Below are 15,481 nucleotides of genomic sequence, written 5' to 3' on the forward strand. Positions count from 1 at the left end.
AGAGCTCACGCCTGTGAGCAATTAACAGAAATCACTGGCACATGTTTCTCTTAGACAGTATTTACATTAGACCGGCTCTAAAGTAACTTGACTATTCAAAAAAATCCAACAATTCAGTCAGCACCCTTTTTGTGCATGGCTTCTCTGAACTGGGACTTCCTGGACTTAGAAGAACTTGCTTCTGTTGTCTGTCCTTCTCTTTAGTTACTTATTCCATAGACTTCATGCATGCTGATGGTACAATAGCGGTACTGGATGATGTGCAAGAAGGCCACAAATGAAGGTGGGGAAACCATACAAACCATACAAAGCACAGTGCAATCCTAAACACATACCCGTCTTGCAGAATATCTGTGTTTTCAAGATAAAAATCTACTAATGAAATGTGTCTGCGTCTCTCAGAGAGACAGAGAACAGAAAATTCTTTAAGTGCCTCTTTGGCATTCAATAAGTGGTAAGGTTTATGTGACCTACCGTATATTCCGGCGTACAAGACGACTTTTTAACCCGGGGACTCGCCGAGCAGCGCCAGAAATCGCTTCTGAGCATGTCCGCATGTCTGCACATGCTCAGAAGCGATTTCTGGCGCTGCGGACATTTTCGATATGGGTAGCGCGGCACCAGAAATCGCTGCAGACATTTTTGAGTTGGGTGTCTTATACGCCCAAGTCACCTTGTATGCCGGAATATACGGTAATGTACAGTGCTGCCTACCAACCTGCCCAGGGATAACAGCATCTGGATGTGGCTCTCTCGAGCTGTTATGTGCCAGCTGTCTGGCCTCTGTGCCTGGATGCTTTGCTTACCTGCATCACTGTTCCAGCCCTACCTCATTGTGACAATTTTTACATTCTTGCATCGAGGCAAGTGTAACAAATGCCAGCCCTTGAGAGACATAACCTTCCTTTTCTACCCCACCATCCCTCCCCTAGGTCAGATAGTCTCGGAGCGGAGTGGCTTGCTGGCAACCCCTAATGCCCAGACTCCCCAACAGCGGGCCAACGCTACCTCTGCTGCATCTGGAGGAGTGGCAGTCAGGCAGGGCTCTGTTCCTCCTTCTCAGGTACCGGCTCTCCTTTGTACCAGTTCTGTCTCCCCATGATTGCCTGTCTTTGTAGATCCAGCAACCCTTGGCTGGTTGGTCCACATACATCCTGGGAGTGCCTGTCTCAGTGGCGGGGAGGTGCATTTTATGCATGAAGCTGTCACAGTAACAACACACCATGCGTCATCAGTCGTGTCCCTTCTACAAGTAGATAGTACGTTGCTGCATGCCTTGGGCTAGCCTGCCGGAGCCCCCATAGTGGTCGATGGTCCATAAAATACTCCATATCCATTGGCTTAACGTGCAGTAACAGGCTTCCTGGTCCACCTTTCCATGTAGGGTGTCCAGCAGATGTCTCTGCAGACAAGCATATTGAATAAGGGAGCTCTGCTTCAGCCTGTGCTGCCTTCCAACAGCCAGCGGCAGGCAATCCCCGACTGCTATATCAATGATGCTAGTGCCTCTTCTGCTGGACAGGTGAGCAGGGAAGGATGAGGAAGAAAGGGTCTCTAGAATGGAGGAGGGTGCCTTTCCTGGCACTGCTTACAGGAGATGGAATGTGTCTTTGTGGGTGCTGATTTCCTCCAAGGTGTGCCTTTCAGTTGTTAAGCCTGCAGTCGACGGCCACTGTCTTGCACAGGACCTGTAACAAGTAATGCATCTTGATGGAAAGTGGTGAGGAAGCAGCTTAAGGCTGGAGTTGGGTCTCTCCCTTGACTTTTTGCTCTGTTCTTTTGCAGCCAATGGACATGGGTGACGGCTTTGGCGTAGGTAAGCAGTGTGAAGGGAGCTGAAGGGGTGTTCAGTGGGAGGGCAGGTAAAAGCTTTAAGGGAAGGCTGAGGAACCTGTGGCCGTCCAGATTTTTCAACCTCCGTGAGCTTTGTTCTGTTGTCTGGGATAATGGAGGTTGTGGTTTTAACAGCTTCTGGAGAATCACGGGTTTCTCATCCCTGCGTTAAGGGGTCCTTTCACTTCTAAGATTTAGAAGGAGCATCGGAGGTGGGGGTGAGGGGTGGAATTACAGGTGAAACTAGGAAAATTAGAACATCGTCAAAGTGCATTTATTTCAGTAACGCAACTTAAAAGGTGAAACCAAATATACGAAATAGATACATGACATGCAAAGCAAGATATGTCAAGCCTTTATTTGTTCTAATTGTAATTATTTGTCGTTAGGCGGGTCAATTATAAATGGAATGTAATTAATGAAATGTAATAGCGATGTTTATTTTCGTATTATTGTAACCCGTTGTTTTATTACTGTGGAATTTCCAAAAGAAAGCATTTGTAAAAATTAAAATTAAAAGTTGCGTTACTGAAATAAATGCACTTTTCGATGATACTGTAATTTTCCGGGTTTCACCTGTAGGCATGGGGCAGTCCCATCGATTATGACAGATTTTTTTCTCCGTTTGGGCCAAGGAGGGTTGATGGGATCCAATTTGGGGTGACTGTCTTTTGACACTTGTTTCCCCTCACTACAACAGAAGGATCGTACTCTGGTGAAGCCAATGTTTCTGGAATGAAGAGGTAAGTGCATTCTTTTTTATGTGCTGCCATGTCTTCCTGCGGTGCTTGGGCCCCGTTTTGCAGTAGTTTACTTCCAAACCACCCCATCTTCTCTATTCCCACACACGTGTGCCATTTTAGGATCTGGTGCATTGTTGAATGCTAAGAGCCTGCCTGCTCCAAAGGAAAAAGATCTTGGCCATGGGTTTGTAGATTTGTAGGCTACTTTGAAAAAGTGGAGTGATAACTTGCCTAAAATATAGATTCTATTTACTACCTCTTGACAGTAGCACCTTAAAGACCAACTAAGTTTATATTTTGGTATGAGCTTTCGTGTGCATGCACACTTCTTCAGATACACTTCAGATACACTTCTTCAGTATCTGAAGAAGTGTGCATGCACACGAAAGCTCATACCAAAATATAAACTTAGTTGGTCTTTAAGGTGCTACTGAAGGAATTTTTTTATTTTGCTTCGACTCAGACCAACATGGCTACCTACCTGTACCTCTTGACAGTAAATGTATGAGATGCCTATTGAAGGGCAGCATCATGCGGTTGCTGGGTAACTCTTTCCACTCCCCACCCCCAGTCACAAAATGCCTCGAACAAGAATTATTCCTGCATGAAAGTATGACCTTAGCAGTTCTTCAGAATAAGACCTGAATAACCTTTTCTTTTGGAACTAAAACTAAACCACCAAGCATCCTTGTCTGCAAGAGGTAATAGGTATTAAAACTGGTTGTGTTGCTGGACTGGAATTCTTGGTGCAAACGAGAATTTTATTTTGCCCATCCATGTGACACATTCCAATCAAATTTCCAAGCAGATGGAAAGCTTGAGAGTTGCCATGTTCTGGGAGCTCAGGTCTGATCATTAGGAAGTGCATTTTGCCTTGAGCTGGACTAGATAGAAGGCTGCTGTCTACTCATTAAGCCTATAAAACCAGTTCCATCCTAGATAACACTACAACAGCTGAATGGTGGTGTGGTGTAGTCTTGCAGGAGTGTTATTGAATAGGTGTGTTGATAGGGTGGTATCAGCGGGCGACTTTCTTTTCCCACTAGGTATTGCAGACTTCAGCTAGACCTTTGTAATTTCTGAGGCTTAACATACAGTGGTACCTCGCTAGACGAACGCCTTGCAGCACGAAAAAATTGCAAGACGAAAATGCTTTGCGATTTTTTGGCAGACTTGCAAGACGAAGCAGGGCACCGCGAGGAGGAGAAAGTCACACCAAGTCTCCTCCGGGGAGCCCGCCCGCCTTGCGCTTCCGTCGCCACCCGCCCGCCTTGTGCTTCCGCCACCGCCATCGCCTGGCTTCCGCAGCAGCCGGACCCCCCCTCACTCACCTTAAGCCGCCTGCGCGTGAACGGGAGAGGCCAACCAGACAGCCTGCGCGCGAACGGGGCTGTCTTGTCTGGTTGGGCGCGCGAACGGCTGCTGGGGAAGGAGGGACGGAGCGAGCCTCTCCCTGGCCCTCCTCCTGCTTCCCCCTCCCCTTAAAATATGAAAAACCTCTGGCCGTGGCGGGTGAGTCGGCGCCTTTTTTTGCGCTCCCCCCCATAGGAACACATGAATTAAATTTCAATGTATTCCTATGAGAAGCTGCGCTTTGCAAGACAAAATTATCGCAACACGAAACGATTCGTGGAATGAATTAATTTCGTCTTGCGAGGTACCACTGTACACGATTTTCAACTTTAAATCTAAGGCAAGAGGGCCTAGGATCTTAAATTCCTAGACTTTGCTGTCTATACAGCAAGGCCAGGTGTGCAGTTCCTAACATGGGTTTCCTACTATGCTTCAGGACCCGTGGCCAAGATGGAGAGAGTGGCACCGTGCGCAAGGTGCCCCGTGTCAGTCTGGAGCGGCTGGATGTGGACCTGACAGCGGACAACCAGCCACCTGTCTTCAAGGTGTTTCCTGGCTCTTCCACTGAAGACTTCAATCTCATTGTGATCGAACGTGGGGTTCAGCAAGCTGCAGCTGCCGCTGCCCATTTAGCAGGGCTGCCGGCAGCAGTGAAGGTCAGCGTTGACCCTTTAGGGTTAGCTTAGATCAGGGTGGGGTGGTGAGTATTGCTAGCTGCATGTAGCAATCCTGCTCACTTGTGAATACCACCCCCTTTAAAAACCACCACCATTGCCTCCTGTTCAGTCCATAGGGAGTTCCATGTTTTGCACACAGTCAAGTAAAGTAAGTCCCTCCAGCCCACCACTGCTGAAAGTGGGCCAGAGCATGCTGCTGCAGTTCCCAGGGGTTGAAGTGTGCCTGGATTAACTTGACCAGTGAAGCAGGGATCCCTGCTGCAGATGGACCGATCTGTATTCATCCTCTCCCTCCAGCTAGTATGACAAGGACATCTAATTGGGCATCTTCAGTCTGCGTTAAAGCTGAAAGACGTAGGGAGCTCCTAGAGTACCATCAGTGTCCAGAAAATAGTGCAGTCTTCTGATCCTTTATCAGCTAAGCAGTGGGGAGGCTGGATAATAGGGGGACAGGTTTAACTGGACTGTCCCTGGCAGCTGCAAGGTGGATACCCGTCCATTGTTCTAGGAGCTGTTCAAGGAAAAACCAGTGTGATTTTTGAGTGGAAGAATACTTGTGTGCTCCCCCCAATTTTTATGAAGGGAGTAAATTCCTGTGTGGTGTTGGGCTAGCCCAGGCATAGGCAAACTTGGCCCTCCAGATGTTTTGAGACTGCAATTCCCATCATCGCTGACCACTGGTCCTGTTAGCTGGGGATGATGGTAGTTGTAGTCCCAAACACATCTGGAGGGCCGAGTTTGCCTATGCCTGGTCTAGCTCAATATTGACAATGTGGACATGATCTCTGGGATGTCTCCTGCATCTTATAAAATCAGTTTTTTTTTAAAAAAAATATAATCAGTTTTCATTTTTTCCATTGTGTCTGTTATACATTTCTAGATATTAAGCTGTTCAGAAATATTTCTAAAAACACAATAAATGTATATGCGGAAGTGGTGAGGATCAAACATGAGACTATTGCATAATCTGCATCACTATAATTCACTAAATTCATCCCAGCTGGTTTGTGGGAACAGATTTATTTCACCCTGTGCCCTAATAATGAGAGGTGCTCTTTATTCTTTGCACTGCTTTCCCTGTGCATTTTCCTGTTGTGCTTCTGTCCTGACTCCCTCTCTGTTCTCCCTCCTCTAGGAGGAGCAGATGGAGGCAGCTATTGACCACCCAGCTTCTGTTGATGCTAAAGACACTAAGCCAGTGGTGCTCCCCCAGGATGCTTTGATTCCAGAAGGCTCCTCAGCGCCCCGGCTCATCTCCCCCAGTGGCAGCACCAGCTCTGCTATGGAAATGCAGTCTGTTCACAGCCACGATGGCGCTGCCAACGGGGACGAAGCTGCTTCCTGCAGAGTCTGCCTGAAAGCTGGTGCTGTAGTCATGTGTGATGGCTGCAAGAAGTGCTACCACCTGGATTGTCACCTGCCTGCTCTCCAGGAAATCCCCAGGTATGGGCTTCCCTATTCCTAAATGTCGTCTTGTGCATCTTGGTGTTCCTCCTATTGGCTCTGGAGGAGAAGACGGGGCTTGTAAGTCAGGAATGGTGGTAGTGGCACAAGCAGCAAGTCTTATGAAGATAACTCTGCCCAATATTTCTATTCCTGTAGTGCTGCAGAAGGGAAGTCCTTCAGCAAAACACTTGAGTGTCCCCCTTGTTGTTGTTGTTTAGTCGTTTAGTCGTGTCCGACTCTTCGTGACCCCATGGACCATAGCACGCCAGGCACTCCTGTCTTGCACTGCCTCCCGCAGTTTGGTCAAACTCATGTTCGTAGCTTCGAGAACACTGTCCAACCATCTTGTCCTCTGTCGTCCCCTTCTCCTAGTGCCCTCAATCTTTCCCAACATCAGGGTCTTTTCCAAGGATTCTTCTCTTCTCATGAGGTGGCCAAAGTATTGGAGCCTCAGCTTCACGATCTGTCCTTCCAGGGAGCACTCAGGGCTGATTTCCTTAAGAATGGATAGGTTTGATCTTCTTGCAGTCCATGGGACTCCCAAGAGTCTCCTCCAGCACCATAATTCAAAAGGATCAATTCTTCGGCGATCAGCTTTCTTTATGGTCCAGCTCTCACTTCCATACATCACTACTGGGAAAACCATAGCTTTAACTATACGGACCTTTGTCGGCAAGGTGATGTCTCTGCTTTTTAAGATGCTGTCTAGGTTTGTCATTGCTTTTCTCCCAAGAAGCAGGCGTCTTTTAATTTCCCCCTTGGAAATCATCAAAATGAATTTTCCTTTCTCTCTTAATGATCTGCAGTTAATGCAGACTTTGTGTATCTGGGAACATTCCTAAGCATTACCAATGCTGATGGGTGTTGGAGGGCCACAGGTTCCCCACCACAATTATTGAAGGTGTTTGGATAGTAGGTTTTTTTTAAAAAAACTTTTTAAAAATTCATTTTATAGAAACGCAAACAACCACACAAAAACAAAAGAAAACAAACCACACTCACATTCTTATCAGTTCATACTTTCCTTAACCTTCTTGGGTGACTTCCCCGAGTCCCCCCGTCTGAATTTCACTTTTAATCATCTTTAGCAGTTTTCCAGGAAACAATTAAACTAAATCTTGATGTTACCAATAATAAAAAATCATCATCATCATCATAACTAAACACATCTTAGAGATACTAAACATAAATCCTATTTCTAACCCGAAAGCTTATATCAACTTCCCTAAGAATTCCAACATAATAAATATTACAATATTTTTCAAATATAATTTAAATTTCTTCCAATCTTCTTCCACCGTCTCCTCTTCCTGGTCACGGAGTCTCCCAGTCAGTTTGGCGAGTTCCATAAAGTCCAACACGAGCTCCATCTTAATTATGCCAAGACCAAAATAATGGTATTTGCTGCTCGACCAAAACCTAATTTGTGGTCAATTAATGGTATTCCCATAGAGCAGGTTAGTTGCTTCAAATACCTGGGTCAGATAGTTCGATCAAACAGGTCCTTCTTGGCACACAGAGAATATATAGCCGCAAATGCTTCTAAAGCAGCTCTGTTGATTAGATCCCTGTACTCCAAGAAACAGGCACAAACAGTGGATGTTGCCCTGCGACTCTTTAAAATGAAAGTTCTCCCACTACTTTTGGTGGGCATTGCCTTGGGTACGCGTAGGAACTTTGTAAGCTTGGAATCCATCCAAACACAATTCCTCAGGGCCATTCTCAGGATCCCCCCTTCTGTTGCGGGTGTGATCATGAGATTGGAGACCGGTTGCCAAGCCTTTACGTATGTGGCCCTGAAAGCGAAATTATGGCTATGGCTCAAACTATGTTTCAGACCGATGGGTTTGGCCCCCCTGATTCTGAGGGATAATTTTAAATCTCCATGGGAAAGGGAAGTCGTAGAGGAAGTGCAAAAGTGCGGTCTGTCCTCCCTTTATATTGAGTCCATGACGTTCAGTCGCGCTAAAGCGATGATCGCTCAGAGATTGGGGGATATTGCCAGACAGGAGGACACAGCCCGCGTGAAATCTGGGATGTTTTTAGGGGAGCAGGTGTATCGGTCTGCACCAGCCCGTTACCTGGCGGATATCCACTACGTGGAATACCGCAGACTACTAACTGCGGCTAGACTGAATGTCCTTGATTCGGCGGTTTTGAGGGGAAGATTTGGAGGAGTCCCATACGGTCAGAGAATGTGCCATTGTGCCTTGAGTGAGGTAGAATCTACAGAACACATTCTACTGAGTTGTCCCTTTTATAATGATTTAAGGCAATGTCTTATAGCCCCGTATTTATCTCAGTTTAGTTCCCGACTAAGAGAACGGCAGGCAGCATATTTGCTAAACAAGCCCACTGGGAAAATAACCTTCTCAGTGGCTAAATTCCTTTTCCTGGCGCTCAAGTGTCGGAAACGTATAATCGAATGTCTTGATGTGGGTTACCTGTAGGAGGTTTAGTATATAAATAATATAAAACTGAGGGCATCAGCGGGATACATACCCCATTTATATTTTTATATTTTATGTATCCCCTAATGCCTTCAGTTTTATATGTTTATCTTTGTATTGAGAAATGTTTTTGTTCTGACTATCGGTCGAATAAAGTATATTGATTGATTGAGATACTAAACATAAATCCTATTTCTAACCCGAAAGCTTATATCAACTTCCCTAAGAATTCCAGCATAATAAATATTACAATATTTTTCAAATATAATTTAAATTTCTTCCAATCTTCTTCCACCGTCTCCTCTTCCTGGTCACGGAGTCTCCCAGTCAGTTTGGCGAGTTCCATAAAGTCCATCAATTTCATTTGCCATTCATCTATGGCAATAAATAATCTTGCACCTGTTGTGGCATACAGAAAGAATGTGTCCTTTTTGGGAATTTCTTCCCCTACTATTCCAAGCAAAAAGGCTTATGGCCTTTTAATAAAATGACTTTCAACACTTTTTTCATTTCATTATATATCTTTTCCCAGAAGTCTCTTTGGGACATGTCCACCACATGTGGGAAAAGTTTCCTTCTTTCTTTTTGCATTTCCAACACTTATTGTCCAATGTATGATACATCTTTGCTCATTTTACCAGTGTTAAATACCACCTGTACATCATTTTCATCATATTTTCTTTCAGAACGGTACATGCAGTAAATTTAAAACCTTTTTTCCACAACCTCTCCCAGTCACTTAACATTATATGACGTCCCACACCTTTTGCCCAATCAATTATTACCGATTTTACTTGTTCATCTTTCATATGCCACTCCAGCAACAAATTATACATCTTAGAAAGATTTTTTGTCTTTGTCTCCCACAATTCTGTTTCCAAACTCTGGATTTATCTGTTTGAAAACCTATATTCTTGTTGTCCATCCTGAACACTTCATTAATCTGATGATACTGTAACCAATCATCTAGCTTATCTTTAAGCTGATCATATAACTTTAATTTAAATTTACCCTCCACTTCCAACAGCATATGCCTATATTTCAACCACTTGGTTTCCATATTTAACCTTTTATTGGCTTTGGTCTCCAATGGTGAAATCCACATAGGTTCCAATCCATCACCCAGATAGTCCTCATGCACTCCCCACCACACGTTTGCAAAGATTAGCTATGGATGGCTTAGGAAGAAATCAATGAATGAATAGTAGAACCTTAAATCTCTAAATTAAACTAAAGGGCAGCTGTAGCAGCTCTGATCTCTTACCGTGTTTCCCCGAAAATAAGACATACCCATAAAATAAGCCGTAGCCGGATTTCTAAGCATTTGCGCAATATAAGCCATACCCCCAAAATAAGACATAGTGATAGGCACAGTTCTGGACAGCGCCAAGGAAGAGGTGAGGCTGGACGCGGCAGCACCCTTAAGACGGCCCTCGATAGGCATGGCTTTGCAGCATATTGGCGCAGAGCGGTAAAGACGGCGGGCAGCAGCTGGAGGGCGGCTCCTACAGTAGGATGGAGGCTAGGAGACATGCGGGCAGCCCCCTCAACAAGAAGCGGCTCCCCCTGTCAGGTCCCGGTGGTTTTGTGCTTGCTGTAAGCTGAGGCATAGAGGGAGACATAGAAAGTGAAAGTAAGTCTCCTCAGTGAAGTGAGGAGCAAGACGCTCTGTTTTAGGTACAGCCATACCTCGGTTTAAGTACGCCTCGGTTTGAGTACTTTCCAGTACTGTCTGGAACGGATTAATCCATGTTCCATTACTTTCAATGGGAAAGTTCGCTTTAGGTTAAGTACGCTTCAGGTTAAGTACGGATTTCCAGAACCAATTACACTCATACTTCGGGTTAAGTATGCTTCAGGTTGAGTACGCTGTGGAACAGATTAATCCACTTTCCATTACTTTGGGAAAGTTCCCTTCAGGTTAAGTACAGTGGAACCTCAGTTTATGAACACCTCAGTTTACAAATTTTCGGTTTACAAACGTCGCGGACCCATCTGGAATGGATTAATTCACTTTCCATTACTTTCAATGGGAAAGTTCGCTTTAGGTTAAGTACGCTTCAGGTTAAGTACGGATTTCCAGAACCAATTACACCCATACTTCGGGTTAAGTACGCTTCAGGTTGAGTACTCTGTGGACCCGTCTGGAACGGATTAATCCACTTTCCATTACTTTCAATGGGAAAGTTTGCTTCAGTTTATGAACACTTCAGTTTAAGTACTCCGCGGACTGTCTGCAACAGATTAATCCACTTTCCATAACTTTCAATGGGAAAGTTTGCTTCAGTTTATGAACGCTTCAGTTTATGAACAGACTTCCGGAACCAATTGTGTTCATAAACCGAGGTACCACTGTACTGTACAGACTTCCGGAACCAATTGTGTACTTAAACCGAGGTACCACTGTATTGTGTGTCATCAGGGGGAAGAAGTAAAGTTGTGGCTGCCGTTTTACTCAGCAAGGTGGGTCTCTCTCCTCCAGCACCAACCAGCACCAACCCCCAGACAAGATGAGTGCAAAAAGAAAGAGTTATTCTGTTGAGTACAAGAAAGGAATTGTGGAGGACTCCCAGGGCAAGAATCTTGCGGCGTTCTGCAAGGAGAAGAAATTGGATATCCGAATGGTCCAAAAATGGCGGGCAGAATACGATAACCTCAGTCTGCAGGTGGTCATAGGAAATGCTAAGAAGCGTAAGTGTGGTGCAGGTCGGCAACCTTCAGTTCCTGAGCTGGAAGACATGATCAGTGAATGGATCGTTGACAGGAGAGCAAAGGCTTTGGTTGTGCGCAGGGCTGATATTCAAGCATTTGCCCTTGAAATGGCACCACAATTTGAAATATCCTCTGAATTCAAAGCATCGGAAAAATGGCTGGCTGGCTTCCTTCAGCGATATGAACTGTCTCTCAGGAAATCAACAACACTGTTTAAGTTGGAAGATGCTGAAATTGTTAAGCGAGCACTTGCGTTCAAGTCCTTTGTTGATGGCATCGACTTTTCTAAATACCAACTTTGCAACATGATTGCTATGGATGAAACTGCAGTGTTCATGGGTCAAGGAGCCCAAATGACAGTTGAGCAGAGGGGTGCCTCCTCAATCTACGTTCCCTCCACTGGTCACGAAAGTCCACGTGTTACCTGTATTTTGGCGATTCGTCTGGATGGAAAGAAAGCCACACCTGTTCTCATCACTAAGGGCAAGAAAGATAAGATTGAACGTGTTTCCGGCATTTATGTTCTTGAAACCGAAAAAGCCTGGTGCACACAAGCAGTTATAAGGAAGTGGCTTGATTTAATGCTGCCACTTGTTACGCGAGGTGGCCAAAGAGGTCTGCTAGTCTGGGATTCAGCCAGCACTCACCGTGCTAAAGACATGAAGAAGTTCCTTGCAGAGAGAAGGATAGATCAAATAATGATTCCTGCAGGAATGACTGCCTATCTGCAGACTCTTGATATTGCAATAAACAAGCCATTCAAAGACCATTTGCATATGGAAATTAATGACTACATTGAAAATAGAATGACAAGAAATCAGTGTGGAAACTTTGTGAAACCTAGCCTGCAAGAGGTCGTGATTTGGGTGAAGAATTCATGGGATAAAATCACTGACAGTGTTGTTGCCAATGCACTCCGAGCAGGTTACCTGGATAAGAGCTGCTCATTTACTGAGAGCTTTATTGCTCGACATGAAAGATTGGGGCCAATGGTTCTAAAGGAAATGGAGTCGCAAGAAATTCAGGATGGAATTATGGGTTTGGCGAGTTATGACGATATTCCAGAAGAAGACGACTTAACCATATTTGAATAAATGTAGATTGCTGTACCATTTTTAACAATAAAATAAGACATCTCCTGAAAATAAGCCATAGTCTGTTTTCTTTTGTCGACTAATGAATGGGAAAAAATGGCCGCACGCTTATGAATTTTTCTACATCTGAACGGAAAACCGTTGGCGGTTTTAGATGCGGTTTCCTTGACTTATGAATTTTTCTGAATATTTTCCCCTGAAAATTGCTTCTCCTATGGCGCTTTGTGTATGAGAGGCTTTAAAACCCCTGTGCCATGCTTCCAGACCTCTGGGTTGTACGAGGCATGGAGCGGTGTTGGGGAGAGAGAGATTTGGAGCCAGTTGGAGTTGCTTGGAGAGTGTTGGAGTTTCTTTTTCCTGCAATTTTCTACTGCTGGAAAGGTAGGTTGATTTTCCTTCTCTTTACTGTGGGGGTTGTGGGGTGGGTCTTTTGTGTGTGTGTAGGGGGGTGTTCTTTCCATGCCATGTTTAATGCCCCCCACCTTTGCCTGTTGTCTTTGCACTTTAATGCTAAACTGAATGTCTGGTTTAATTGCACTTTTCCCCATGCCATGTGTAAATTTTTTTTCTTTGCCTGTGGTCCTTGCACCTTGATGCTAAATTTTTCAGGCTGGCCATGAGGTTGTGTTTAGGTTTTCTGAGCAGGTTTAAGGCTCCTTTTTGCTTTCTGGCCTTTCTGCTGTTTTAAGAGTTCTTTTTGGTTTCTGCTCTTTGCAACTTGCTGCTAAATTGCATGTCTGGTTAAAGGGAACTTTTTTCCATGCCATGTTAAAGCGCACTTTCTGCTCTTTTGTCTTCAGGATCCTAATGATGTTTTGTTTCCTTCCTAGTGTTTGTGGTGTCATGGCACCAAAGAAGCCAGCAGAGTCCGGGAAGCGCAAGAGGGAGCTGATTCTCTTGGAGGTCAAGCAGGACATCATCCGCAAGCATGAGCAAGGCATGCGAGTGGTGGACCTTGCAAGAGAGTACGGCAGGAGTGCTTCGACCATTGCGACCATCCTCAAGGACAAGGAGAAGATTATGGGTCGTGAGACAGCCAAGGGTGTCACGATCATTTCCAAGAACCGGCCTCCCATCATGGACGAGGTGGAGAAGTTGCTGCTGCTGTGGATCCGCGAGAAGGAGCGTGCAGGGGACACTGTGACTTCGGCAGTCGTGTGTGCCAAGGCCAGGGCCTTGCATGCTGACCTGATCGCCCAGCAGCCAGGAACTTCACAGGAAGAGTTCAAGGCAAGCCGTGGGTGGTTTGAGAAATTCAAGATGAGGTCCGGTATCCGCAGCGTCGTCCGACACTGAGAGGTTGCAAGTTCGGATCTGGCTGCAGCGGAAGAATCCTCACGGAGTTCTTGGAGACCGTGACTGCTGAGGGCTACCTTCCGGAGCAGGTCTTCAGTTGTGATGAGACTGGCCTCTTTTGGAAAAGGATGCCAAGGAGGACCTTCATCACACAGGAGGAGACCAAGATGCCTGGCCACAAGCTGATGAAGGACCGCCTCACCCTCCTCTTCTGTGCAAATGCCAGGGGTGATCTGAAGGTAAAGCCTCTGCTGGTTTACCATTCGGAGAACCCCCATGCTTTCAAGAAGCACAAAGTCAACAAGGAGAGGCAGAGTGTCATGTGGCGGTCCAACGCCAAGGCTTGGGTCACACGGGTCCTGTTTGTGGACTGGGTGACCCAGGTGTTTGGTCCAACAGTGAGGAGGTACCTCCAGGAGAAGAACCTGCCCCTGAAGGCCATCCTCTTGGTGGACAAAGTGCCTGAACATCCTCCTGGGCTGGAAGAAGACTTGGCGGAGGAATTCAAGTTCATCCGAGTAATCTTCCTGCAACCCAACACCACCCCCCTCATCTAGCCGATAGACCAGCAACTGATTGCCAACTTGAAGAAGTTGTACATGAGGGAGCTGTTCCGGCGTTGCCTGGACATGACGGATGGGTCAGGCATCACTCTGGCTGACTACTGGAAGCACCATTTCGATATTTTGAGCTGCCTGCAGCTCATCAAAATTGCGTGGGACAGTGTCAGCCAGAGGAACCTCAACAGTTGCTGGCAGAACTTGTGGGCAGCCTGCGTTTCCTCCACTGAATCCAGCACACAGGAGCAGGCCGTGGTAGAGGAGATCGTCTCCCTGGGGCAGACCATGGGCCTGGAGGTTTCAACACAGGACGTGGAAGAATTGGTTGAGGGACACAACCTTGAACTTTTCCACCGAGGACCTGTTGAGCCTGCAGGAACAGGAGCAGCAAGGGGTGCAGCCAGGCACACCTGAGGAGCAGGAGGAAGAGCCGAGGCAGTTGCCTTTGTCTTATAAGAGGGCCTGCGAACTGTGGGGAGAGCTGCAGAGCTTTGTGAACGATCTCAGTGAGGATCAGGCTGCAGCCCAGGAAGCTGTGGAGCACTTTGATAATGTGGTCGTTGCCCCATGGCGAGCAATGCTCCGCAAGAGACAGAGGCAGCAGGCAAGGCAGGAGGAAGAACCTTGCTGTTATTCCCAGTTGTCACCCTCTGCCTCCTCTTGGAATTGGTTTCCTGTTCCCAAGTTGAGGTGTGTGGTATAAAGAAATGTAACTTGAGGGTGAGGCATGTTCCTTCGAAGAGTGCCTGCCTTAGAATTGCACACAAGTGTCCTTAACATGTTCCAAAGCTGAGGTGTGTAATGCTTTAAAATGTTGGCTGAGGCATGCTCGTTGTGCCTGCCTGTCTTTGAAAAGCACTGCAGTGACCTGCATCAGGTCCAAAAACTGTGTTGAGTAAGGTTTAGAAGTGTTGTCTGAGACATGTTGAGTGTGCCTGCCTGCCTGCCTGCCTTTAAAGTGCCCTGAAGTGACCTGCATCAGGTCCCCAAAAAACGATAAAGTGCTGTTGTAAATGTTTATTATTGAAAAGTAATGTTGCTGTGCAGTTTGCAAGCCTTTAAAGTGCACTTGATGAAGAGTTTTGCACAAAAAACTGGGTGTCTGGGTCTTTTTCCTAGGCTCCGGAACGAATTAATCCATTTCCGCTTTTCGACTTACAAACTTTTCGACCTACGAATGTGCATTCGAAACGGATTAAGTTCGTAAGTCGAGGGACCACTGTAAGACAGTGTCTTATTTTTGGGGAAACACGGTAACTGCTCCAATGGAAATAAATATGTAGCACCCTTTCAGGAGATACACACACACACACACAC

At 46.0% G+C, this 15,481-nt stretch overlaps 2 protein-coding genes across 4 annotated transcripts in view; both read left to right on the forward strand.

Moving 5' to 3' along the window:
- Window positions 1-15,481, forward strand: part of TRIM28 (tripartite motif containing 28) — a 49,898-nt gene that overhangs the window by 28,524 nt on the left and 5,893 nt on the right. The window contains exons 9-14 of one of the 3 annotated variants that reach the window (XM_088655124.1): window positions 933-1,063; window positions 1,385-1,522; window positions 1,786-1,816; window positions 2,534-2,576; window positions 4,366-4,585; window positions 5,742-6,049. In XM_088655124.1, coding sequence (XP_088511250.1) covers window positions 933-1,063; window positions 1,385-1,522; window positions 1,786-1,816; window positions 2,534-2,576; window positions 4,366-4,585; window positions 5,742-6,049 — 871 coding nt within the window. The remainder of the gene's footprint in view (window positions 1-932; window positions 1,064-1,384; window positions 1,523-1,785; window positions 1,817-2,533; window positions 2,577-4,365; window positions 4,586-5,741; window positions 6,050-15,481) is intronic. The other 2 variants (XM_060281530.2, XM_060281528.2) reach the window with 2 other exon arrangements.
- LOC148683841 (putative CENPB DNA-binding domain-containing protein 1) lies at window positions 12,947-13,604 on the forward strand. Its single transcript, XM_088655125.1, has one exon. It carries the CDS (start codon window positions 13,074-13,076, stop codon window positions 13,602-13,604), a length of 531 nt encoding a protein of 176 aa, XP_088511251.1. The 5' UTR covers window positions 12,947-13,073.

The sequence above is a fragment of the Zootoca vivipara genome, chromosome 12, assembly GCF_965207765.1.
Source record: "Zootoca vivipara chromosome 12, rZooViv2.hap1.1, whole genome shotgun sequence".
Taxonomy (NCBI): Eukaryota; Metazoa; Chordata; class Lepidosauria; order Squamata; family Lacertidae; genus Zootoca; species Zootoca vivipara.

Coding starts and splice junctions, on each gene's coding strand:
- LOC148683841 (XM_088655125.1), top strand. CDS start 13,074: ATGTTAAAGCGCACTTTCTGCTCTTTTGTCTTCAGGATCCTAATGATG.